At 43.8% G+C, this 24,023-nt stretch overlaps 1 protein-coding gene across 2 annotated transcripts; it reads left to right on the forward strand.

The window, feature by feature from the left end:
• The first annotated feature begins 1,482 nt into the window (after positions 1–1,482).
• REST (RE1 silencing transcription factor) lies at positions 1,483–22,770 on the forward strand. Of its 2 annotated transcripts, none has more exons than XM_065597444.1 (4): positions 1,483–1,616; positions 3,634–4,544; positions 11,821–11,904; positions 17,195–22,770. In XM_065597444.1, exons 2-4 carry the CDS (start codon positions 3,644–3,646, stop codon positions 18,886–18,888), a joined length of 2,679 nt encoding a protein of 892 aa, XP_065453516.1. In that variant the 5' UTR covers positions 1,483–1,616; positions 3,634–3,643; the 3' UTR covers positions 18,889–22,770. The 2 variants fall into 2 exon arrangements, with proteins under 2 accessions (XP_065453516.1, XP_005308632.2); XM_005308575.5 differs by lacking the exon at positions 1,483–1,616 and adding an exon at positions 2,467–2,638.
• Positions 22,771–24,023: the final 1,253 nt, after the last annotated feature.

The raw sequence follows: 24,023 nt of genomic DNA on the forward strand, positions 1-24,023 counted from the left end.
ATGAAATACCCACACCCCTCAGAATCCCATATACACACAAGACCCCCCCATTTCACAATTGCCTCCAAGACATACCTCATCACCCAGCCTCTCACAATCACCCTGACCAATATGCCCCCATTTCAGAGACTCCTCACAGTCATCCCAAGACATCCCTGAACTTGCAGCTCCCACATAGTCATCACCCTTACAATCACCCCCAGGACATCCCCCACCTCACAATGGTCTCCCATAACATTTTTCTCAACTCATAGCCTCCTCCTATTCACTAACTCACCCACCGATCCACAACACACCCCACCTCACGGGTCCTCACAGTCACCCCCCTCATGCTCGCTCACCTCACAATCCTCCTCAACTTGCAGCTCCCCCCCACAATTACCCCCCCAAATGTGCTACCATCTCACAGTTCACTCACAATCACCTCCATGGTATGTCCCCACTTCACAGCCACCCTCACCTCACTCACCCCTGAGACATTCTCCCCACCTCATAATAACCACCACACGACAACTCTCCACTTCACAGCCCCTTCATAACTCACAATAGCCCCCACAAGCTGCCCAACCTCTCCCTACTTCATAGCCCGCCCAAATCACCCCCTCACAATTCCCACAACATCCTCCCCTCCACCTCACGACCCCATGTCATTCCCCCAGACTACTGTGGGGGGAGGGATAGCTCAGTGGTTTGAGCATTGGCCTGCTAAACCCAGGGTTGTGAGTTCAATCCTTCAGGGGCCACTTAGGGATCTGGGGCAAAATCAGTACTTGGTCCTGCTAGTGAAGGCAGGGGGCTGGACTCAATGACCTTTCAGGGTCCCTTCCAGCTCTATGAAATAGGTATATCTCACAATCAACCTATGATACACCCCCACTCTACAGAATCACGTCCCTGCCTCACAGTTGCACAACAGATATCCCTGACCTCACAGCCCTCTCCAAATCAGACCTCACGCTCACTCCATGGCATCCTCCCACAACCTTGTAGCCCCCTCACAATCACCCACCCAAACCTGCCCACCTCCCACAATCACCCATCCGCGAGACTCCCCACTCCCACTTCACATTTGCCTCTCATGACACCGACCCTTCACAATAGCCTAGGGTGACCAGATGCCCCGATTTTATAGGGACAGTCCCAATTTTTGTGTCTTTTTCTTATCTAGGCTCCTATTACCCCCCACCCCCTGTCTGGTCACCCTACAATAGCCCCACCCCACAGCCCTCTCATGACGCCTCCACCACATCCTACATCCAAACTCACAGCCCCCCTCAGCCCCCCCTCAGCAGCCCTGCCATTTCTCAGCCCCTCGCTGTCCCGTCAATCATCACCGCCCCACAGGTCCATCGCCCCCCCCCCCCCCTCGCCCCCTCCATCGCCCCCCGACGCCTGAGCACCCCCCACTCACCGGGGCGGCGCGGGGCGGGGCCCGGCGGCGGGCGGGGCGGGGCGGTGCCGGGCGGCGCTGGCGGCGCTGCGGCGCGGGGTGTGCTGGAATGCGCGGCGCCTCCCGCCGCCCGCAGGAGACTCGCGGCCGCCCCGCGCCCTGAGCCCGGCCCCCCAGCCCTCGGGAGCAGGGCAGAGCCCGGGCGGGCGGCGGCCCGGCCCCGCCGGTGAGTGCCGCGGGGAGCGGGCTGGCCCGGCGGCGCGGGGAGCCAGAGGCGCTGTCCAGGGCTGATCTGCAGCGAGGCAGCCCGGCGGGGGCGGCCAGGCCCGGCCGGGGCGGGGGATCAGCACCAAGGCTAAGGGGCCGGGGCCTGCCTCGCGCGGGGCCCCTCCCGCGCTGCGCCCGGCGGAGCTGCTCGGGCCGCTGGTCCTGAAGCGGCCGGCGAGGCGGGCGGGGGTGCCCCGGAAGGGGCTCGGCGCCGCCGGGAGCCCCAGGCCGCGCGGCCCGGGAGGCTGGACAGCGATTTCCTGCCCGAGGCTGGGCCTGGGTCTCGGTGGCTGGCGGGGGCGGGGGGTGACCTTGGGCCGGGGCGCGGGGAAGGCAGGGGCGGCTCGCTCCTGCGGGGCTGGGCGGGAGCAGGGGGCCGGGGCCCGCAGGGCGATCGCGCGAGGAAGGGGAAGCAGCCGCCGGACGCGGCGGGGGGGCAAGTTGTCCGCTCCCGGGCGCACGGCGGGGGCCGCTCGGGGCGCGGCGGCGGCGGCGGCGGCGGCGGGGTGAGCGGGGCCGGGGGGGCGGGAGCGGCTTTGTGTTGGGTCTCGGAGAAAATGGCCGAATGCCTATTTGTGGAATGCAGCCGCCGCCGGTGCTGCTGGCACCGCCACACGCAGGAATCTGGTAGCGGGCGGCCCCCCCCCGGCCCGGCCCGGCCCGGCCCTGAGTGCGGAGCCCGGCGGCTCGGCCGGCTGCTGGGCCTGGCCCCGCATTGGCGGACACGCCGGGCTCTGGAGAGCTGATCTGGGGCTCCAGATAGCGACTGCACTTCCCGGGGCTGGGGTGCGAGCGAGGGGAAATGTTGTGTAATGGGAGCACATTGCATCTGCTTTCATCGGTTGAGCAGACCCGACTTGGTTCTTGGAGAAACCAAATGGAACTCGAGCAGTCTGGGCTTCGCTCTGAAAGTAAAGGCATTGGTTACTTTGAAAAATGCAGCTTTTGATGTTGGCCCTCCAGCAGGATTCCTTAGTCAAAGTAGGCCGAATACGGAAAAGTTGGTGCTAGTAACGTTGCTTTTTAATATGGTGAACGTAACTTCTGTATTCTTCTCTCTTGGTCTTTAACCCAACAGAAATCACACTCATTCTCTCACAGTAATTGTTTTAGTCCCCTTTGATTAAAGAGGCCTTGAAGAAATTAACAAAACTGATTAACTTGTCAAGAGCTCTAGTCATCTGGAAGTTGTGATGAGTCTACACCAGATTCAATTAAATTGACCATTATCACAGTCCTCCAGTTTGTAAGACATGGCTGCGTAGGTAATGGAGGCACAGCATGGCTTTTAAGTCGCCAAAGCTTTTGGATTCACAAGACAAGTGAAACTAGAAAGAGAGCTCTCTCCCAATTTCTGCAAACTTCACATAACTCTTCTAAAGTTCAGAAAGAAAGAGCTTTCAGATTTTTTTGTGAAAGCAGATGCAAAATGAGTCTCTTTGCAAAGAGGGTATCCTGTAAAGTATGGGAATACGTGACTTCCAGCTTTGAATGAGAGGGGGCAGGGGAAGGGATTCAGAAATGTATCTTTAGACATATTCTAAATTTAGTTCAACAATGAGTAATATTTTATAAAGCTAATGTGTCTGGTGATAGTGTAGAGTAATCAATAATTTGTTTTAGATTATAGTTAAAGTAATTTTTTAAAAAAGATAAAGATAAAATTTAAAGCAGATTTTTCAGAGGGTGAGTTCATACTTGTGAGCAAAAAGTAAAAGTCATTTTAAAGAAAAATGAATTAGTATTTGCTCAGTTCATAAAAGAAAATATTTATCTAATGTAAGGAAGAGATAACGCACCAGATCTTTTTGTTTTTATTCTCCTATTTGTATTTAATAATAATTGACCATCTTGGATAGATTTTCATAGGTTTCTGAAGTACACTCTTAGTTTTGGGTAGTAGAACATGGATGTTTTATATTTGTAATTGTTAGATTTTTACTAGTGCATTTTTTTTTTATTATTTTTTTTTACAGAATTGCTGTTATGGCAACTCAGGTGCTGGGGCAGTCTGGTGGGAACAGCCTATTTGCTGGCAATGCTAACATCAGTATGGCATTGTCTAACGACATGTATGATTTGCATGACCTTTCCAAAGCTGAGCTAGCAGCCCCTCAGCTTATTATGTTGGCAAATGTGGCCTTGACAGGAGAAGTTAATGGCAGCTGCTGTGATTACCTGGTTGGAGAAGAGAGGCAAATGGCTGAATTGACAACTGTAGGTGACAGCAACTTTTCAGACAGTGATGGAGAGGATATGGAAGATACACAGGGAGTGGACAGTGACCCTGATGAACCTGAAAACATGGAATTAGGGGCTCTTGAAATTCCTAGAGTGGAAACCCAGGGTCCAGCTGTTTGCCCTACTCCTGAGACTTGCAATCTGGACAAGGACCTCCCATTGGAAGCACCAGATACTCCTGAGAGTGTGGAGGACAAATCTAAAAGCTTGAAGAGCAAGCCATTTCGTTGCAAACCATGCCAGTATGAGGCAGAGTGTGAGGAAGAGTTTGTGCATCACATTAGGGTTCACAGTGCCAAAAAATTCATTGTAGAAGAAAATGCAGAGAAGCAAGTCCAGGTCAAAGAATCTGATTCTTGCACCACAGAAGAGGCAGATTTCTCTAAGGGGCCTATTCGTTGTGATCGTTGTGGCTATAACACTAACAGATATGATCACTATCTGGCTCACTTGAAACACCACAACAAAGCAGGAGAAAATGAGAGAGTCTACAAGTGCACCATATGCACTTATACTACAGTCAGTGAATATCATTGGAAGAAACATCTAAGAAATCATTTTCCTAGGAAGGTGTACACATGCTCCCAGTGCTCCTATTTTTCAGATAGGAAGAACAATTATATTCAACATATTCGAACTCATACAGGTAAGTCTTTCATCTGTATTTGAGTAGGAATATTGGTGATGGGGGGGAACTATACTAAGTATATAAAAGTGAGATTCTTGTATTTGCAAGATTTGCTCCACCCTGATAAGGCTCTCTGTTTGAGTGTTGTAGTCCTATAATATTACCAGGTTAGCTTCCAACTACATGGATGCCTATACTTGATATGAACTGCACTTTGTAGTCCTGAAGGATTGGGAAAACACATCGAGTGTCATGGGTCCAAGGGGAGATTAAGAGTATTGTATCCATTTTGCTCAGCCCAGCAGTCTAAAAACCACATTATCCTGAACAGAACATGAATAGAGTGGTTCATTACCTTTAGAATTTCTGGACCTGCAAAGTTCAGGCCAGCTGCCTTAAAAAACAACAACAAAATTGACATCAGACTAAGGGTAAAGTTTTCAAAGGGCCTGTGTGACTCAGTCAAAACTTGATCATTTTCACATTAAATTTCAATAATAGAAAACAAGGAATTCACATACACACACAGAAATGAAACTCCCCTACCCCCAAACCTTGAGCAACTACCAACCCTGCTGAGAGGTTAAGAGCAGAATCCACTATAACTACGTGAATCTTAATTGGCCAAGCTTGTGCGACTTTCCACTCAACTTGATGGCATTTCTCTGTTTGGATATAATGTGGTAACTTTTGAACCCCATATCCAATTAATTCCAGTATTTCAGGGACTGTTCTCAGAATCAATGGGCAGAATCCTATTGATTTTGGGGAAGATTGGAAAACCATCGGGGTAAAATTGGGGACACACAGAAGACCTGCTGTCCTGTCTAGTGGTGCCACAGCTTCAGGCACCCCTGCAATTGTGTATAGCTCAAGATACTGGTTAATACCAGTTAACACTGGTTCTCAAACTTTTGTTGTGGTGGCCCCTTTCACACAGCAAGCCTCTGAGTATAACCCCCATTATAAATTAAAAACACTTTTTAAAATATTTAACACTATTATAAATGCTGGAGGTGAAGTGGTGTTTGGGGTGGAGGCTGACAGCTTGCGACTCCCCATGTAATAACCTCGTGACCCTCTGAGGGGTCATGACCCCCAGTTTGAGAACCCCTGAGTTGACACCTTGTGACATAACAATACCCCGATTTCATTCCTCTGCCCATTCTCCCAATAGATTTCAACATGTTGACACCCTGACTTCCTTACCTTCCAGACAGAAAGAAGAGAAGTAATAATGCGGGGGAAGGCACACAGAGCCGTGGCAGGGACAGGTGGGGAATGCTGCTATGGATGGAACGGGTGTTCACAGAATCCTGGGTTGGGGGTGGGGAATAGGGGCGTCCACAAAACCCCTGATGGGGTGCAAGAATGGTATGGTATGGGGGGGGACACAGAGTTATGGTATCAGGCAGGGAGTAAGTGGGTTGCAGAGAGTCCCTAACATAGATGGAAGGGTGGCCCACAGGGAGCTTGTGGGGGAATAGAGGGCTGCCAGGAGTCCCTGGTATGTACAAAGAGCTGGGCCTACTGAAGCTATGACGTGTGCGACCCCTTAGTTACTGTATCTGGGGCTCAGAAGTTTCTACAGTCCCCATCACTGCAGTATCCAAGAGAAATAGGTACACCATTTGTTAGCACGCAGGAGTCCCATGTGGGAGATTTTGAACCAGTTTCCAATCTGCTACTGAAGAAAAAAATTAGGGCCTCATTTTGCCTTGCACTGAGTGCGGTCCCAGGAATTTCTGTGAAGTGGCTCCAGGTGTAGGGCAGGACAGAACTTGGTCTAACTATTTTGCTATTTTAACAAGATATTCTTAAGCACGAGCAACCAGTTTCCAAATCTCTTACATAGGGCTCCTGTGCTGTCAGTGGCACAAGTGCTATTACCTTTTAGCAAAATGGCTGCCAGTGCCACCAGCGTTATGTTTAATCACAATTGGTGTTTGTCAGATTAACTCCTGGGATAAAATTCTTTCTCTGCTCCTGTGGCACAGAGGGGGATTCACATGTGGCTGGGTTAGTTGGCAGTGTGATCACTCCTCCTGGGGGCAGCTTTAAATTCCAGCCAGTGGAGGTTACCTCAGGGAGAGAGACTCAATCATCACCTCTTCCAGTTGGCCTGGGCTGGCCCCCCTCCTTTTTCCTACTGTGCGGGCTGAGCTGGCTGAGCAAAGTGCATAGAGAAGAACAGGAGGACTTGTGGCACCTTAGAGACTAACAAATTTATTAGCTCAAGTTAGTCTCTAAGGTGCCACAAGTCCTCCTGTTCTTCTTTTTGCGGATACAGACTAACACGGCTGCTATTCTGAAACCTTTCAAAGTGCATAGAGAATTTCTCCTTGTGTTTCTGACCCGAGTAAAATGGTTTTAGTGGCTTCATCTTAATCTCCTACACAGTTCTTCACAGTTTGAAATCTCTGTTTAGAAGTCCATGACTGGAGTCATGAGATTTGCAGGTAAAGACTGAGGTACAGTGGTGAAGCTACATGGAGAAGCTTGTACGGTGCCAGCCTGCATTAGTCTGTGCCCTTAGTTTCTTATCTATGTTAAAATGTACTCATATCTGCCAAATAGAAGTATCTTGTTTAGAGGACATCATCAGCTTAAAAAAAAATCACACTTCTTTCTGAAAATACTTTAATTACTCTTTTTAAAATCACACCTAAGATCATTAGAGAGACAGTGTGGGTGACGTACTAATTTCTTTTATTGGACCAACTTCTGTTAGTGAGAGAGACAAGCTTTCATGCTCTCTCACCAACAGAAGTTGGTCCAATAAAATATATTATCTCCCACACCTTGTCTCTCTAATATCCTGGGACCAACATGGCTACAACACTACTGCATACATACCTAAGATGGTTGTAACTGAAAGAGATTAGGAAAAAAACAATATGTTCCCGTCTTCCAGTTTATTTTGTGCATTTGACAGCACTTTGTGTATGGTCAGTTTCACCATTTTCCCTGTAGTTAGTCAGTTTTTGCTTTTGTTGGTGTGGATCTTTCAAAGATCATTAGGAGAGGGAAAACTTTTTTTTTTAGAAATTAGAAAATATGATTGTAAAATCACTAAAAGAGGCAATGGGGCTATAGATCAAGTGGAATTCCCTGAAACTACTTTCAATTCATTTGTAAAAATTGTTTTGATTTCTGGTTACCGATGACTCTTTAAAGTTTCCCCACTTTTGTTTGGCTGCTGCAGTCAGCTGAGTCAGTTTATCACTCTGCTAAACTCTCAAAAGCTCTCATTGAGATAAGGGTGCTCAGCATTTTATAGGATCTAACCCAAAAGCAAGAGCCTTTCAAGACAGCGTTTAGTTGATCACTGCATTTGGGGTGGGCAGTACTACACAGTAACGGCAGTTATAATGTTTCAGAGAGGAATAAATAATCAAAAGAAGAAATGAGCCTTGATCATTTTTCATGTTGTGGTACAAGGGCTTGTTTGCCAGCGTTTGGATTTATGATTTCATTAAATGTTTTGTACTGACAAATGTTTGCCACTAGTTCACCAAGAAATTAAACAGGGAAGTTATTTTAAAAAAATCAAATAAAACAAGTAGAAGAAAGGTTTCTTTTGTTTTTTTTGAGTAACTGTGGCAGTCTGTACATATGGTTCTTTACTTAGAAGTGTCCTTATTACTGGTTAAAACTGAACTTTGTATTTACAGTGCCTCATGAAACAGCCAGCCTAAGTAGTTGCTTCCTTCACTAGGTCTTAACATCTGCAAATGGGCTTGTCAGTAAGGCCCTGATCTGATTTGTTTGAGATTTATCTATTTGATTGGAAATGAGGGGTATGCGTGTGAGATGGAAGGACGGGGAATTGAAGAAGGAGTTAGTTTTGGGTTTGTTGCCAGCCAGGCTAAACAATCTATGCTGATTGCTACACAGCTGTTTTGTCTTTTGTTTAAAACTCTGATTTGTTACAGTCTCAGATTGCTGCCCGTTTATTAAACTCACTCTTGTTATGGTAACACTCTAATTGAAGCCCTCTTATGTAGCGTTTACAATAATATTTAAATCTTCTACATAAGAGATTTTATTTTGATGTTGCTAGTTCTTTACTTTCCATTTAATAGTCTTAAATTGCTGAAGTGGATTTTGTTTCTTAAATTAGTTTCCTAATTGTTAGTAGAATTACAGATTTTGCATGTAGATTTTTTTCTGCTAATTAGTTTCACACTTATAATGCTCCTGTATGATGAAAAAGATGAGTCCAAGGACTGATAATCATCCTTATTGTAAGAACACCACAAACTCGGACACAAAATTCATACACAAATGAACTGCTATATTTGCAATCACCACTGCCTTCCCATGTATTGAACCTCTATGCATCGAGAGCTGAAATGCTTTCATCAGGCATTATGTCTCTATTAGGTTTTCAGATTGAAGTGAATGTGTATGTCTTCACTGCAGAGTTAATTTGGGAGCGGGCACCCGGGTTAGCCTAGTTCAAGAGTGAGCAGCCATATGGCAAAGCCCTACCTGAGTTCCCATGTCCACTCTGGTGCTGTGCTCTTAGGAGTTCTGCGGTCATATCCCATGGTTCAGCTGTGGTAAGCTGAGCAGCTCTGTGGGAGTGTGTGTCTGTCCTGGGCACGCGGGGGTAATTGTGGGAAAGCACTGGAGGACTGTCAGCACTTAGTTTAGCTTGTGTCCACACTACAGAGTGAAAGTGGTACTGGAGCTAGAGCCTATAGCCCAGGTATAGAGTGCACCAGCAAGGTCTGCACACAGAGCCCAACACATTACGCGGGTTCTCAAACTTCATTGCACTGCAACTCCCTCTGACAACAGAAATTACTACACGATCCCAGGAGGGTGGACCGAAGCCTGAACCTGCCTGAGCCCCGCTGCCCCAGGCTGGGAGGCCAAAGCTGAAGGGCTTCAGCCCCAGGCGGGGAGCTTGTAACCTGAGCCCTGTCGCCCAGGGCTGAAGCCCTCGGGCATGGGCTTCAGCCCTGGGTGGTGGGCTTTGGGCATGGGCTTTGGGGTCCTGACCCACAGTTTGAGAACTGCTGCATTACAAGGCTCTGCAGTTTACACCCCTACAGTACTGTGGAGCTGTGCAGACAAACTCTGAGTCACTTAAGGTTCTTTTGAAAATTCCACCCGTAGGTGCCTACCTTTTTAGGTTACTGTTTTTTTAAATTTTGGTGTGTATCCATAAGAGAGTTCACCATTATTTTGCTAATATAGTGGAAGTCTATAGTACCTTTCACTGTTTTATACAGAAACAAAGGGTATGCCTTTGTTGCACAGTGATTGGCATCAGGGTCTGAGCATCCGGGGATAGCATAGCCCAGCTGTGCATGTAACTACAGCAAAACCCAACCTCTATACCTGGGCTTTCAGTGTTCCTGCATTTGCCTGTCAGCCTCAAGGGAATTAGTAAGTTAAATCAATTATTTAAATTGCTGCACCCCCCTTAAAGTTATCTAAAAGTCCAATATTTCTGAATTTTAAATTTGTCATTAAATCAAGACTATGAAATGAAAAGCACTGGTAACAAGCAATGACTCAAACTAAAACAGACCAGGACCTTTGTTCATGAATTTTCAGATTGGAAAGAAAGTCTCATCTGCTTGGAGGAGGCATTTTTAAACACAACTACCGCTTTACAACAGTAGACCCACCCCTCCCTTAATTTCATTGTATGTGTCTGGCATCAATCTCCCACATTGTTTTAAGTGGGGGAGAATTAACTTTTTTAGGAAGGGGATTAAAATGTTTTAGGGAGGAATTTTTCTTTCAGGTGCTGATCTAATTAACAATGATTGTATAATTAGGCTGGTGGGAGGAAGAAGCTTAGTTAAAGGACTTGTCTACACATACAGCGCTGCAGTGGCACCGCTGCAGTGCTTAGTGAAGACGCTACCTACGCCAGTAGGAGAGGTTCCCTGAGAGGCGGTACCTGTGTCGATGCTAGAAGCCCTCCCATCGACACAGTGCTGTCTACACCAGGAGTTTGGTCAGTTTAATTGCATCGCTCAGGTGTGTGGATTTTCCACACCCTTGAGTGATGTAGCTATACCGACTTAAGTCTGTAGCGTAGACTAAGGCTATGTCCTCACTATGGGGGGGGTGTCGATTTAAGATACGCAATTTCAGCTACGTGAATAGCGTAGCTGAATTTGACGTATCGGAGCCGACTTACCCTGCTGTGAGGACGGTGGCAAATCGACTTCCGCGGCTCCCCCGTTGACGGTGCTTACTCCTACCTCCACTGGTGGAGTAGAAGCGTCGATTCGGGGATCGATTGTTGCGTCCCGACGAGACGCAATAATTCGATCCCCGAGAGATTGATTTCTACCCGCCGATTCAGGCGGGTAGTGTAGACCTGACCTAAGCCACAGAAACTCCAAAACAATCTCAGCCCTATGCCTAGACCCTCCCCTACTGCCCTTGGATGTGTCCACACTAGGAAAAAAGTGTGTTCTTAAAATCCTAGTGAAGACAAGGAAGCATGTAACTTTCATGTGTTTTCCAGGTCCAAGTAAACACTAGTTGGGAGCCTATGATTTACCTTGACCTGCTTAACACGTATTAATACTAAAACTGCCTTGTCTTCACTAAGGGCTTTCCTTGTGCTAGCACAGGGGTCGGCAACCTTTCAGAAGTGCTGTGCCGAGTCTTTATTTATTCACTCTAATGTAAGGTTTTGCGTGCCAGTCATACATTTTAACGTTTTTAGAAGGTCTCTTTCTATAAGTCTTTAATATATAACTAAACTATTGTTGTATGTAAAGTAAATAAGGTTTTTAAAATGTTTAAGAAGCTTCATTTAAAATTAAATTAAAATGCAGAGCCCCCCAGACCGGTGGCCAGGACCCAGGCAGTGTGAGTGCCCCTGAAAATCAGCTCGCGTGCCGCGTTCAGCACCCGTGCCATAGGTTGCCTACCCCTGGTCTAGGGTATATCTACAAATGAAGTTAATCCAGAATAGCAAATGCATTTTATGTCTGTTTAGCTTAACCTAAAAATGAACAAGGCACTGGCTTGTCTATCTGGGGACACCCAGAGTGCGATTGCACTGCAGAGACTATACCACGTAGCCCTATAGTGTACACATAGCCTACGCCTACAGAAGGAGTTTTTCTGACGGTCCAGGAACACCACCTCTCCGAATGAAGTTAGCTATGTCAACAGACACCCTCTTCCATCAGCATAGCTGTGCCTACACTGGGGCTTTTGTTGGCATTGCTACATCACTCGGGCAGTGTGGGGCTTTTATTTGAATTTACCATGTTTTGTTTTTATTTGAACTCACTGTTTGTTTTTGCAGGAGAGCGTCCCTATCAATGTGCTATGTGTCCCTATTCAAGTTCTCAGAAGACTCATTTAACCAGGCACATGCGAACTCATTCAGGTTGGTAAAAAGGCAGTAATCACAGTAACCCAGAAATAAGCTAGTGACTTTTTGGTTTATTCCATAGAAAATATTTATTACATTTGTTTAGTGTTGTCCGAGCTTAAATGATCATAATGAAAACGATCTAGCTTTTTAAAAGGACATTTTTAATCTTGTGCAATTCAAACAGGCACTGTTGACTAAAGAACAGGATATCTGGTATCCTGGGGATTTCCTACTTGGGATGGACCATTAGAATCAGATTGTCAAATTAAGCAGTTTTACTCAAATGCTGCCAGTTCTTACTTCACTCTCTTTACTATGTATAAAGTGACATGCAAAAAGTGTTAATATCTTGTCCTGTAAAAAAACGTTTTGGGTTAGATTGTGAAGCTTTGGTTAATTTGGATCGGTTTTGAACAAGTAGGTAAAATAGTTGTCTCCGGGACAGGAAAAAGAAAACCGTGATAAGTTTTGCATTAGTAAATTAGTGTTGTTTGAAAACAAGAGACTCTGCACTGCTGCCTACCACCATTATTGGTTTACTTAAAGATAGCGAGCGTAAAAGTGATGATGTCACGCTTCCTTCATTTGAAAAGTGGTTGAGCTCCTTAGATGAAAGGGGCTATACAAGTCAGGTGCAGAGTATTCCTATTAAAAGTCGTACGGAAGGAATACATATTTTCCCATTGCTATCCAGGGTACGTTCCAAGGCTTGGAAGAGTACCTTCATTCCTTTGTACTTTTCAAGATATGATATAGGTTCAGGAGCAATGGGATGAAGTTTGTGGGAACAGATCCGCAGCTTGTGTGAATTGTCCTGGCTCAGTTAAAGCCAGGTGAGGATCTAGTCCAGGGATCTCAAACACACGGCCCGCGGGGCTCTTGCGTTGACCCACCAAACTCCCCGCCCCTCTGCCTACCCGTGGGATTGCCCCCTGTGGCGTTGCGAGCCCCGCGCCACTCTCTGAAACAGCTGGCAGCACGCCCCTTCAGGCCGGGGGGGAGGGGGAAGGAGGCAGAGGGCTCCTGCATTGCCTCCTTCCAGGCACCGCCCCCCGCAGCTCCCATTGGCTGGGAACAGGGAACCGCGGCCAATGGGAGCTTCGTGGGAGGTACCTAGAGGAGCGGCAAGAGCAGCGCAGGCAGGGAAGCCTGAGCCCCCCCCCTTCTCCCCCAGGGGCTGCAGGGACACGGTTCCAGCTGCTTCCTGGAATGGAGCGGTGCGGGGCCAGGGGCCAGGGCAGGCAGACAGGGAGCCTGCCCTGGCCCCGGTGTGCGCCGCTGCCACCCCAGAGCCGCTCTAGGTAAGCGGTGCTGGGCTGGAGTTTGAACCCTGAACCCCTCCTGCACCCCAACTCCCTGCCCTGAGCCCCCTGCCACATCCCACACCTCTCCTGCACCCAACCCCCTGCCACATCCCACACCCCTCCTGCACTCCCTGCCCTGAGCCACTTGCCGCAACCCTCACCCTCTTGCACTCCGCCCACCAACTCCCTGCCCTGAGCCCCCGCCGCACCCTGCACCCCAACCCCCTACCCTGAGCCCCCTGCCGCACCCTGCACACCACCTGCACCTTAACGCCCTGCCCTGAGCCCCCTGCCACATCCCACACCCCTCCTGCACCCCAACCCCCTGCCCTGAGCCCCCTGCCCTGAGGCCCCTGCCGCATCCCGCACCCCTCCTGCACTTCTTGCCCTGAGCTACCTGCCGCACCCCTCACTCTCTTGCACCCGACCCACCAACTCCCTGCCCTGAGCCCCTGCTGCACCCTTTCTGCACCCCCTGGGGGCAGCATTGGGGTGGGGACTTCAGGGAAGGGGTTGGAATGGGGCAGGCAAGGGTGGGAAGAGGTGGGGCAGGGGCAGGGCCTAATGGAAGGGGTGGAGTGGGGGCGGGGCCAGAGGCAGCGAGGGGGGGGTGTCAGTGATGCGGCCCTCGGTTCAATGCACTAGTCCTCATGTGGCCCTCATGGTCATTTGAGTTTGAGACCCCTGATCTAGCCTGTGATACCTAATATATATCTGTTTCAGCAATTCTGAGAGAATAGTTAATTTATGCTTGGTAATTAAAAGAAATTTGTCATGGTTATGTCCACTTACTGTAAGAAAATGTCTTGTTTAACTTTTATGCACAGTATCACAAAAAAAATTGCAGAAAATGTTTACACAGTCATATTCCCTAGGGCTTAAGGCCAAGGTGGTAATTGTCACTGTCATTTATTTCACTGTTGGTAAAGTCATGTTTGTGTTCTCAGTAACCTATTATAATTGTGTTTGGTCTCTTTCACAAATCTTGTTTGTGAAATGGCAGCATTTACTATTGTATTGAGGTGATAGCCACAAGCACAAGTCTAGGAAAACCTCCATGTGAACTTCAACCTACACTATCCCTATTGCCTTAATTGTGACTCTTGCCTGGGTAATGAGGGCAAGATCCAAATCCTAAATCAGAAGAATATAAATATAGTAGTCAGATTATGTTACCGGCCTCCAGACCAGGAACAAAATACTGTGTGTGCAGTGTTGAAAGAGCTGATGGAGACAACTAAATCTAATAAAGCAGCAATAGCATATGCAACTATTTTCATATAAGTGGTTGTATGTCATAGAATCCTAGAAATGTAGGGCTGGAAAGGACCTTGATAGATTATCTAGTCCAGCCCCCTGCTCACTGAGGCAGGACCAAGTAACCCTAGCCCAGGTATTTGTCCAACCTGTTCTTAAAAACCTCCAATGACTGGGATTCTACAACCTCCCTTGGAAGCCTGTTCCAGAGTTTAAATATACTTATGGTTAGAAAGTTTTTCCTAATATCTAACCTGAATCTCCCTTGCTGCTGATTAAGCGCATTACTTCTTTTCTTACCTTCAGTGGGCCTGGAGGACACCGTCCTCTTTATAACAGCTCTGAATATATTTGAAGACCGTTACCAGATTCCCCTCTTAGTCTTCTTTTCTCAAGACTAAACATGCCCATTTTTTAAAACCTTTTCTCATAGGTCAGGTTTTCTAAACTGTTTATCATTTTTGTTGCTCTCCTCTGGACTCTGCAGTTTGTCCCCATCGTTCCTGAAGTGTGACCCCCGAATTGGTTATGGTACTTCAGCTGAGGCCTCACCAGTGCCGAGTGGAACAGGGCAATGTGTCTTAAATTCAACACTCCTGCTAATACTTTTCTTGTATTGACATGGTTTAAAGAAGCAATTTCTGAGCACCTTAAGCAGTTGGAACAGAAAATTCTAGGGCACACAAAGGAAGAGTCTTTACCTAGTCCTGAGTAACACACAGTAAAATATAGTTGATCCACTAACTATTGGTGATAATCGTGTAATTAAGTTCAGGCTCCTCAAGGAAGGGATTGTACCATACCGAACACTAGGACTGGATGTTAAACTTGTGAAAGGAGGATTAAAGTGGGGACTAACAGAAAAAGAAAGAGGAAGATGGTTTAAAAAACAAACAAACAAAAGCAGCGCAGCTCTGGTCTATGCTTGATATTCTAAGGTGCTATTGTGATATAAACAATATTAAAAAGATTCTAAAGTCAGACGTGAGGAAATTAAAATCCTTAGACTCAGCAACGGAGACAACTTAATTATATCCTTACAGTGACACAGAAAACATGTAGCGCCCTAAACAAACAAGGAAAGGGGAAAGCAAAAGACCAAACAAAACTCCCGAGTGATTAAATAGCAAAGGACCAGAAGTTATTAAAGCCAAACAGATACCCTTCAGAAAACTGAAATGTAGCCCATGTGAAGCCAATAGAGTGAAATGAGGACAAGTTACATTTCAGATGGAAATTAGAGGGCTAAATGGGCATTTGAAAAACAAATAGCCAAAGACACAAAAACAAATAAGAACATTGTTGAAGTATATCAGAAGCAGGAGGCCTCTGACTGCAGTTAAACGCTCACCGCTGGCCCATGTGGCTGACGGGCTCGGGCTAAGGGGCTGTTTAATTGCAGTTCGGGCTCAGGCTGGAGTCTGAGATCTGGGACCCTTCCCACCTCGTGGGGTCCTAGAGCCTGGACTTCAGCCCAAGCCTGAATGTCTGTATTGCAATTAAACAGCCTCTTGGCCTGAGTCCCACAAGCGCAAGTCAGGTGACACAGGCCAGCTTTTTAAATTTTGATTTGGTTTTTAATTGCAGTATAGACGTACCCTGAAGAACGCCATGGGTCTGCTGGATTACTAGAGTTAAATGGAACAACTAAGGAGAATTAGGACATTAAAGAAGCTAAATGATTTCTTTGCATTCTCAACATAGAAGATCTTTGAGAGAGACCTACATTTTGTCAGTTAATAAAAAGAGGTACTGCCAGGGGTTAAGGAGTCTAAAGAGGAGGTGCTAGGGCAAACTGCTCGATTAAATAACAAGACACTTGGACTGGATGGCAGCTTACCTTATTATTAGTGATTTTCTTTTATTTTTATTTTTTTTTGCAAATTTTTCAAAACTGTTGAACTTGTCTTGTTACAGTAAAAAAATATTTTTGCACATTTGCATTTATGTGAAATAAGCCAAAGTAGTTCTGCAGTAAACTCATTCAATAGATAGTATGTTTTGTAACACCTTTGCAAAAATGCAGATGCCTTAGGACTTCAGCAATGATATGAGAGAGATGTGCTGAATGGAATTGGTCTTCAGTTTTAAAAACTAACATGCAAATGTTAAACCAAATAGGATTTGCACATTATATTTAATACAAAGTAATATTTTAATATTTAAAGTAAAAATTCAGAGAGTTGTCTGAATAGGGGTAATGATCATCTGAATGGGGTACATTTTTTCCAAAAATTCTGTTTTTAAAATGTGCTTTATTGCTTTGCTTGCTATGTGTAAGAATCAATTTTCATCCATTTCATTTTCAGTGCAAATAGAAAGTATATTAAACATTTGTAAAGTTGGACTTTTTTGGAAATATTTGTGTAAGACGATTGATTATTCACCACCTGTTAATTTCCATTTTTCTACAATGCATTCAATGGACCAGTTGGGTATGGATTCCATTTGCTAATATTACTATAGAATGATCTATTCCGGTATGTATTCATAAACAGAGTGTGATGTAGTTACTGCTTGTTTGGTTGTTTTGTTTTTCCTTCTCTTTTCTTTGTGTTGTTATTGGTGTCTTTGTGAACGTGTTTGTGACTATAAAATTATGATTTTGGATTTCTTAAGTTGACATACTTTTAACAAAGGAGCATGGACAATTTAAAAAAAAATTTATGTATGCACCTATAAAATGTTGAGTAATTGTTTCTTCTGTGTTTATTAATCATAATTCCTCACTCATTCCTCAGGTGAGAAGCCATTTAAATGTGATCAGTGCAGCTATGTGGCCTCAAACCAGCATGAAGTAACTCGTCATGCAAGGCAGGTTCACAATGGGCCCAAACCTCTGACTTGCCCACACTGTGACTACAAAACAGCTGACCGAAGTAACTTCAAAAAGCATGTAGAGCTCCATGTCAACCCACGCCAGTTCCTTTGTCCTGTCTGTGATTATGCTGCATCCAAGAAATGTAACCTGCAGTATCACATCAAATCCAGACATCCTGATTGTTCGGATATCACAATGGATGTTTCCAAAGTGAAACTACGGACTAAAAAGAGTGAAACTGACTTTTCTGAAAGCGTGAATGACAAGATGGAGAAAGAGCAAATGAAAGGAGATTCATCTGAAAAGAAAAATGAGGGAGCTGTAAAAGTGGAGAAAAAAGAGAGCTTATCAAAAGAAAAGAAACCAGCCAGCAGTATTTGTGTAGGCCAGGTGACAACCAGGAGTCGTAAATCAGCTTCTGAAAACAAAGATGTAGATATTAAAAGTGACAAAAGTACAGAGAAATCCAGTAAAACAAAGAAGACTAAAAGAAAAGCAGAGGCTGCATTAGTTTCCTCTAAGCAAGATCCTGAAAGTGACACACAAACAATAGCAAAAAAGAAAAAGAAAGTGGAAAATAAATCCAGAAACTGTCAGGAAGCTCAAAAGAGTGAAGTCAAATTGGAGGTGCCTAAAAAACTGAACTCTTGCCTTAAGAAAAACAGAAAAAAGAAAGCTTTGAAGAATAAGCATAGTAAGAAAAGCAATAAACTTGATCAGGAAAAGATCCAAGGTGAGGTAATCCCTGAAAAGTCTCCTCTCCCAGAACAGGACAAAAAAGGGAAGTCTGACAGCGATGGGAATGATGAGCAGAAGGAGGCAGATCCTGTTGTTAGTCCACAGTTAGTGAACGCTGACAGCCAGATTCCTGATAGGGAAAGCCAGACTATTGATGGAGAATGTGTGCAGGACCAGGGACAACTTCCCCCACAGCTTCGGGATGAAAATGTAGAGCCGGAGGTAAAAGACCAAGAAATGCTCACTTTAGAGGAGGAGAATAAAGAAACTGTTTATCAGAAAGAAGTTGAAGACCAGCCAGATAAAGAGCAGGCCACTTGCTCTGAGGAGTCTCCTAGCACATCGTCCTCTCAACAAAACCTAGATGTGCCAAAGGATGCATTACCAGATTTGGCGCATCAGCTGGAGCTGGTGAAAACTTGTGAGACAGAAACTGTGACTAATCCAGATCCAGTAGATCTGTCTAAAACAGACTTGCCAGCTGAAGAACCAGCACCACCACCACCACAATCACCAGAAAAATGTGAGCAAGACCCTAAAGAAGCTCTGGCTTTGTCATCTGCAGATAACATGGCCGTGAATGAATCTCAGGAAATTGACGAGGACGAAGGCATCCACAGTCATGATGGCAGTGATATAAGTGACAACATGTCAGAAGGAAGTGATGATTCCGGGTTAAATGGTGCTCGGTCTGTGCCAGAGGAAACAAGTAACAAAGCATCACAGGAAGCTGCAGAAGCCAAGGTTGCAAAGGAGAACTATGTGTGTATTTTTTGTGACCGCTCATTTAAAAAAGAAGGCGAATACAGTAAGCACCTCAATCGCCACTTAGTGAACGTGTATTATCTTGAGAAGGCAACAAAGGGGCAGGAATAACCAAATTTCAGTTCGATGGCAAGTTTTTCCTTTTGTATGTAAGATCTTACACAGTTTATGTACAGTTGTAGTCTTTTTAAAGAATGGTTTGCTTTAATTAGTGTCTAGTTTAATTTTTTTAAGTTGAAAATACTTTTGCCAATGTTTTGAGTAATGTTGAATTCATTAATTGTTGTATCTCTTGATTAAGGAAGGCACGTAGGTAGGGTATGTGAGGCTGTATCCTATTATATCAGCATAAGCCTCTAGTCTGTTCGTTTATGCACAAATTATTTTATAAATTGAGTTTTAGTAAACAGACTATAGCTACACCTGCATAATTCAGATGTATTTTGAACCATAAGAACCTTTTTGTTCTTAGTAGTCAGTTTTTCTCAAATTACGTTTTAGTTCGATTATCTTAACATATCTTCGTATCAGCTACTAATTGATTTTTATACAAGGAAGATGGCTTCTGGTTCATAAAAAGAGCACTTTGTAAAACAAATCAAATTTGTCTAGAGATAAACATAATCATTTGAGGATAATTGTAATTTTGAATATACATTTCAAATCCCCTAATCATGAGCAGTAAGCCAAAATTTGAAAGTAGTATTTCCAACTTTTGATTGCAGAACCTGTATCTTGGTAAATATATTAATTGAAACTGTAGTTGTAATTGGCATAGTTATGAGGGGAGCAAGTGTTATGTTTTTTTATTCTTTACTTTTGGTTGTGCTTTAAGGGCTTAAAATATTGCACATTATATTTTTGATTTTTACCTATGCAGTTTAATCCTTTAGGAATAGCATTTGTGCCGAATATGTACACTATATATGCATGTTTGGTTTTGTTCATGTAATTTTTTCTTTATTTTGAAACTTTCAGATTTGTTGCTTACCATGGGCCAGTTTTCTTTGCTACTCTTTGCTACAGCTTTTCTTGTTTTCGTGGGGTATTATTGGTTGTGCATGAATTTGGTAAAATTATGGAGTGTTTGGTTATATTTTTTAAGTAGCTTTAAAATTGTATCTTTTTTGGGCAAAGGATGCTGATGCAGGTTCAAAACATTTTGAATAACCATATTCATGGCATTTTCATTGTATTTTGTCATGAAAATATTACTTCTGATATTTGTAATAGTTATAGTGTATTCATTTTAATTAATTTATAACTTCTGTTCACCATAAAGCGGGATATTCATTCTAGAGGGAAACAGACTGCATATTTCTATAAACCTTGTTTTCTTTTTTTCTTCTCCATTTCAATGTGGGCAACTCCCAATCTACAGGATTAAAACTAATTGTAGCACTGATGTAAGTGTAGATCATCCAAATCCAAAATCCCATGCACCAAAAAAAGACTGGTAAGCAACAAACCTGGAATTAGGAAAGATGTAGACTTTTCTGTTCTTTATTCATTCAAGATTTAATTCAACAATTAAACAAAATAGCCTTGATCTATTAAAGGTGACATAAATAAATAAATTGGTGGCCATATTATAAACTCATGCTGATATGCGAGGAAAGACATAGAAGTAATATTTGAATACAGGGCTCCATCCAGAACAAAACACAGATGATCTTCTGAGGCATGCAAGTGCTAGGAAGGCTGCATGTGTGCTAGTTGTGTGCCAACCAGTTGCAAAAACAAATAGGCAAAAAAAACCCATCTCTGCAGCAGGGGAATCCACATTTATGTCTCTTGGATAGGGCGCAGCTTCCCTGGCTTTTTAGCCCTGAATGCTTAGACCTCTGTGGTGCAGTAGTTGTGGATGCAAATGTCAGCTGAATAGAGCCCCCAGTGGGTGAGCTCATCCGCCAAGGCATTTTGTGACAAGTCCTCTAAATATGAATTCTGCCAAGAAAGAAAAATAAACTCCTACTATTCTTCCCCCCCTGCCCCCCAGGGGACAGCGGAGTTCGTATTTATTCTGATTACTGCTTGTTTTGTCTAGAGACATAACTAGTTCTGGAAACTGCACATCTTTGTGCATAAATATAACTTGAATGAATAGAGAACAAAGACAGTACACTGCTTCTGCTTATGGGGGAGATTGGTAGTGGACGGCCAAAGATTTGTGGGCGGGGGAGATCCCTCAAGACAGAAATAAATTGTATAATGTATAGAGAGTTTTGTGTGATTAGATAGTATTCAGTGCTTACCTTGGCTGTGACAATCATTGTCAACTGAAGATCAAGTTGCAACTATATTTATGTTAAAACATTAAGAAAATAAACCTAGTTGAATTGTCTTCCTAAACAACCAGTTGTGATAGTCTTAGATATAGCTTTCTTGTTAATAGTGTGTTATCTTTTTATATATAAAATGTTACCATCTTGTGTAAGAGATTTGAAAAGAGGCTGGGAATTCCAGTGACGTGTAGAGGTTTTATGGATACCTTCATATTTTTTAAAAGAGCAATTACCATCTTGCAAGAGATTTCAAGAACTTTAATTATATTCAGATAAAGTTTTTGGACAAGCCTGGTTTTTGAGCTGGAAGTTAAAATATGGCAGTGACATGAATTAAATTTAAACAACTTGCCATTAAATAAAAGCAGACTTACGTTTCTCCAAGTAAATACTGTACACTGCTGGGAAAAGGGCCGAGCTGAATACTTTTTACTTTATGCTCACAGGGACTCCATGAAAAGAATAATGCCTATATTAGGCAATATTCCTTATCACAAGATTTGAAAGTGAAAATTAATGTGTTAAGTATGAACAAAAATAAAATGTGGATTCTTCCTACTTAAAAATATACCAGAGATGTGATCTTTTTGCCTTGAAATACTTTAGATATGAGAATGAAACCATGTTGGAATTTCCATTTTTCTGATTTGCTTTTAATAGAGCTAAAGATAGGAATTTGGAAGTACATTAAGGTAAAGCAGCAAAAGATGTAATTTGTCACTCATCTCTAACAATATGCTTAGACGTTGCTAATGAATATTTGAAATAGGGTGTAAAACTTAGTTAACCTACCTTGTGTATTCTAAAATATGTATTTTTCAACTCTCTCTTTAAACATATGTACCACATTGTGTTTCTTTTCCAAGAACGTTAAATTATTTTGTATACTTTGTTGCCAGTACTTCTTCCCTCTCATAGGGCTTCTCTGGGCATCAAAACCTTAAGATGTGGCTGGAGGGATTACTGCAGGCTTCCGTGTAATGCTATCCCACACTTCCAATCCCATACTGAGTAACATGGTGTTTGCGGCTTTCACATATATGGAAATGTACACTCAAAAAGTGACCATCACAAGAAATGATTTAAAAAGTGGATAACCAGGAACTCGTAATCCATGGTAACATAGTTGCTATTTCTGAATTTTGATAAACTAGGCTGGAACTGTACATCCTTTGAACTGACAGGTCAGTTAGCATCCGATAACGTTGTTGATTTCAACAGAGTAATAATGTAGCTGATAAGTGTTAAGCCAAATTCAAGACATCTCTTGAAGCTTGGTGGTGTAGATACCTGATTTACATACAATATTAACTGAATCCAGGTAGCTAATGGAATTGTTTCACATGTACATATGCTTTTTTCTAAAATTACACTAGCTAACGAACTTTTGTAAGCTGGCATTGAAACATTTTTATAATGTTTTGTTGCACCACATTTGAAGCTTTTACAGTGCAATACTTGTATTATTTTCTGAATTAAACCAAAGGTAATTTTTCTCATGCTGTTTATCTACTGTAGTGCATGACAACCTTTTATACATTTGTAATAGATGTAAAACAAACCAGATCACAAGTCCTATTTTACCTAAACTATGTACAAGTCTTTTGTCCAAAATGTAGTGTAAAGTTAAACTAAATTGCATTATATTAACCTTTATGAGTGTATTTTCCTAAGCATAGTCATGATTAAATAAACTTTATTAAACTTGTGGCTTATTTACCTTTTATTAACGGCTAGTAAACAATCTCGCTGTCTATGAAAATGGTCTGTAAATAACCCCTAGTATTAGTTAGCAACATTCATATGGAAGCCAGCTTCATTATATGGGGCCAATGGGCTCCCTGAGGCCAAGGAGGGCCCCCATTGCAGTAAAACCGTGTGGTTCTGTTGTGAGGGCAGGATACGGGCTCCTTATGCACTAGTGTATAGGTTTTTCTGGAGAGGCAAGATGGGTAGGTAATATCTTTTATTGGACAACTTCTGTTGGTGAAAGAGACAAGCTTTCGAGCTACACAGCTCTTCAGGTTTTTCTGGAGACAGGGATGATGGTTATGCAATTGATTGGCTCCACCAGCCTTTTTCCCTTTCTCCATGCAGAGGGGGTACAAGGGAACAGCACCACAGACAGAACCACTGCTATCTGGAGCTGCAGTCTGAGGAATGCCCTCCTCAAGCCCTCAGAAAACTCCAACACAGAAGCCCGCTTACGCAGGCTGTTCGCTAGGACCATGACTGCCCCTAAATCAGTGGTTGTCAACCTATTTACCATTCTGGGCCACATATGCAGCTGTCTGTGTTATGTGGGCCGCATCCAGATAATATATATACTACCTTATGGCCCTGAGGATGTCACATGGGCTGCAGCTGTGTGCTAATTGGGCTGCAAGGTTGAGAACCACTGTCCTATGATCAGAGGAGTAGCCATGTTAGTCTGGATCTGTAAAAAGCAACAGAGGGTCCTGTGGCACCTTTAAGACTATGAAGAACTTGCTTCTGAAACTAGTTTAAAAATATTAACAATTTAAAGGGGCACAGCCAAGGGGGCTTAGACTGACTTATCTTTGCAGTTGTCTATAACTTGGTAGGGAACATCCTCCAGATTCTAAATACATCATCACTTGACTGCTGTTATTACAAAAGTGAGGAGACACATGATTTGATAGAGGTAGTTTGCAAATTACACACTTGGCTTTATCCTGCTATATGGCATTTTTTTTTTCATTTCTGAGAAGATCCATCATTGTATTCTGATTCACAGATTTTGAATGTGTTAATTTGTAATGATGTCTCTTATCTGACCTATGAATGCAATGTTATTAAGTTGTATTTGATGGTTTGGGCATTCTGAGTGCTTAAATAGCCTTAACTGCCTCCTGGGCTGGTTGGGTTATATGTAATTGGAAAGGTCGCTGTCTTTTAAACGAGCACTAAGGTCCTGTTCAATCTCGGGCCATGCAAAGT

Source organism: Chrysemys picta, chromosome 5, assembly GCF_011386835.1.
Source record: "Chrysemys picta bellii isolate R12L10 chromosome 5, ASM1138683v2, whole genome shotgun sequence".
In the NCBI taxonomy this organism is placed as follows: Eukaryota; Metazoa; Chordata; order Testudines; family Emydidae; genus Chrysemys; species Chrysemys picta.

What these genes read in the sequence shown, in the direction of transcription:
- REST (XM_065597444.1), top strand. Translation starts at nt 3,644, where the DNA reads ATGGCAACTCAGGTGCTGGGGCAGTCTGGTGGGAACAGCCTATTTGCT. An exon ending in ACATATTCGAACTCATACAG is followed by an intron (nt 4,545 to 11,820) that starts GTAAGTCTTTCA and finishes TTGTTTTTGCAG; the next exon opens with GAGAGCGTCCCTATCAATGT. An exon ending in GCACATGCGAACTCATTCAG is followed by an intron (nt 11,905 to 17,194) that starts GTTGGTAAAAAG and finishes CTCATTCCTCAG; the next exon opens with GTGAGAAGCCATTTAAATGT.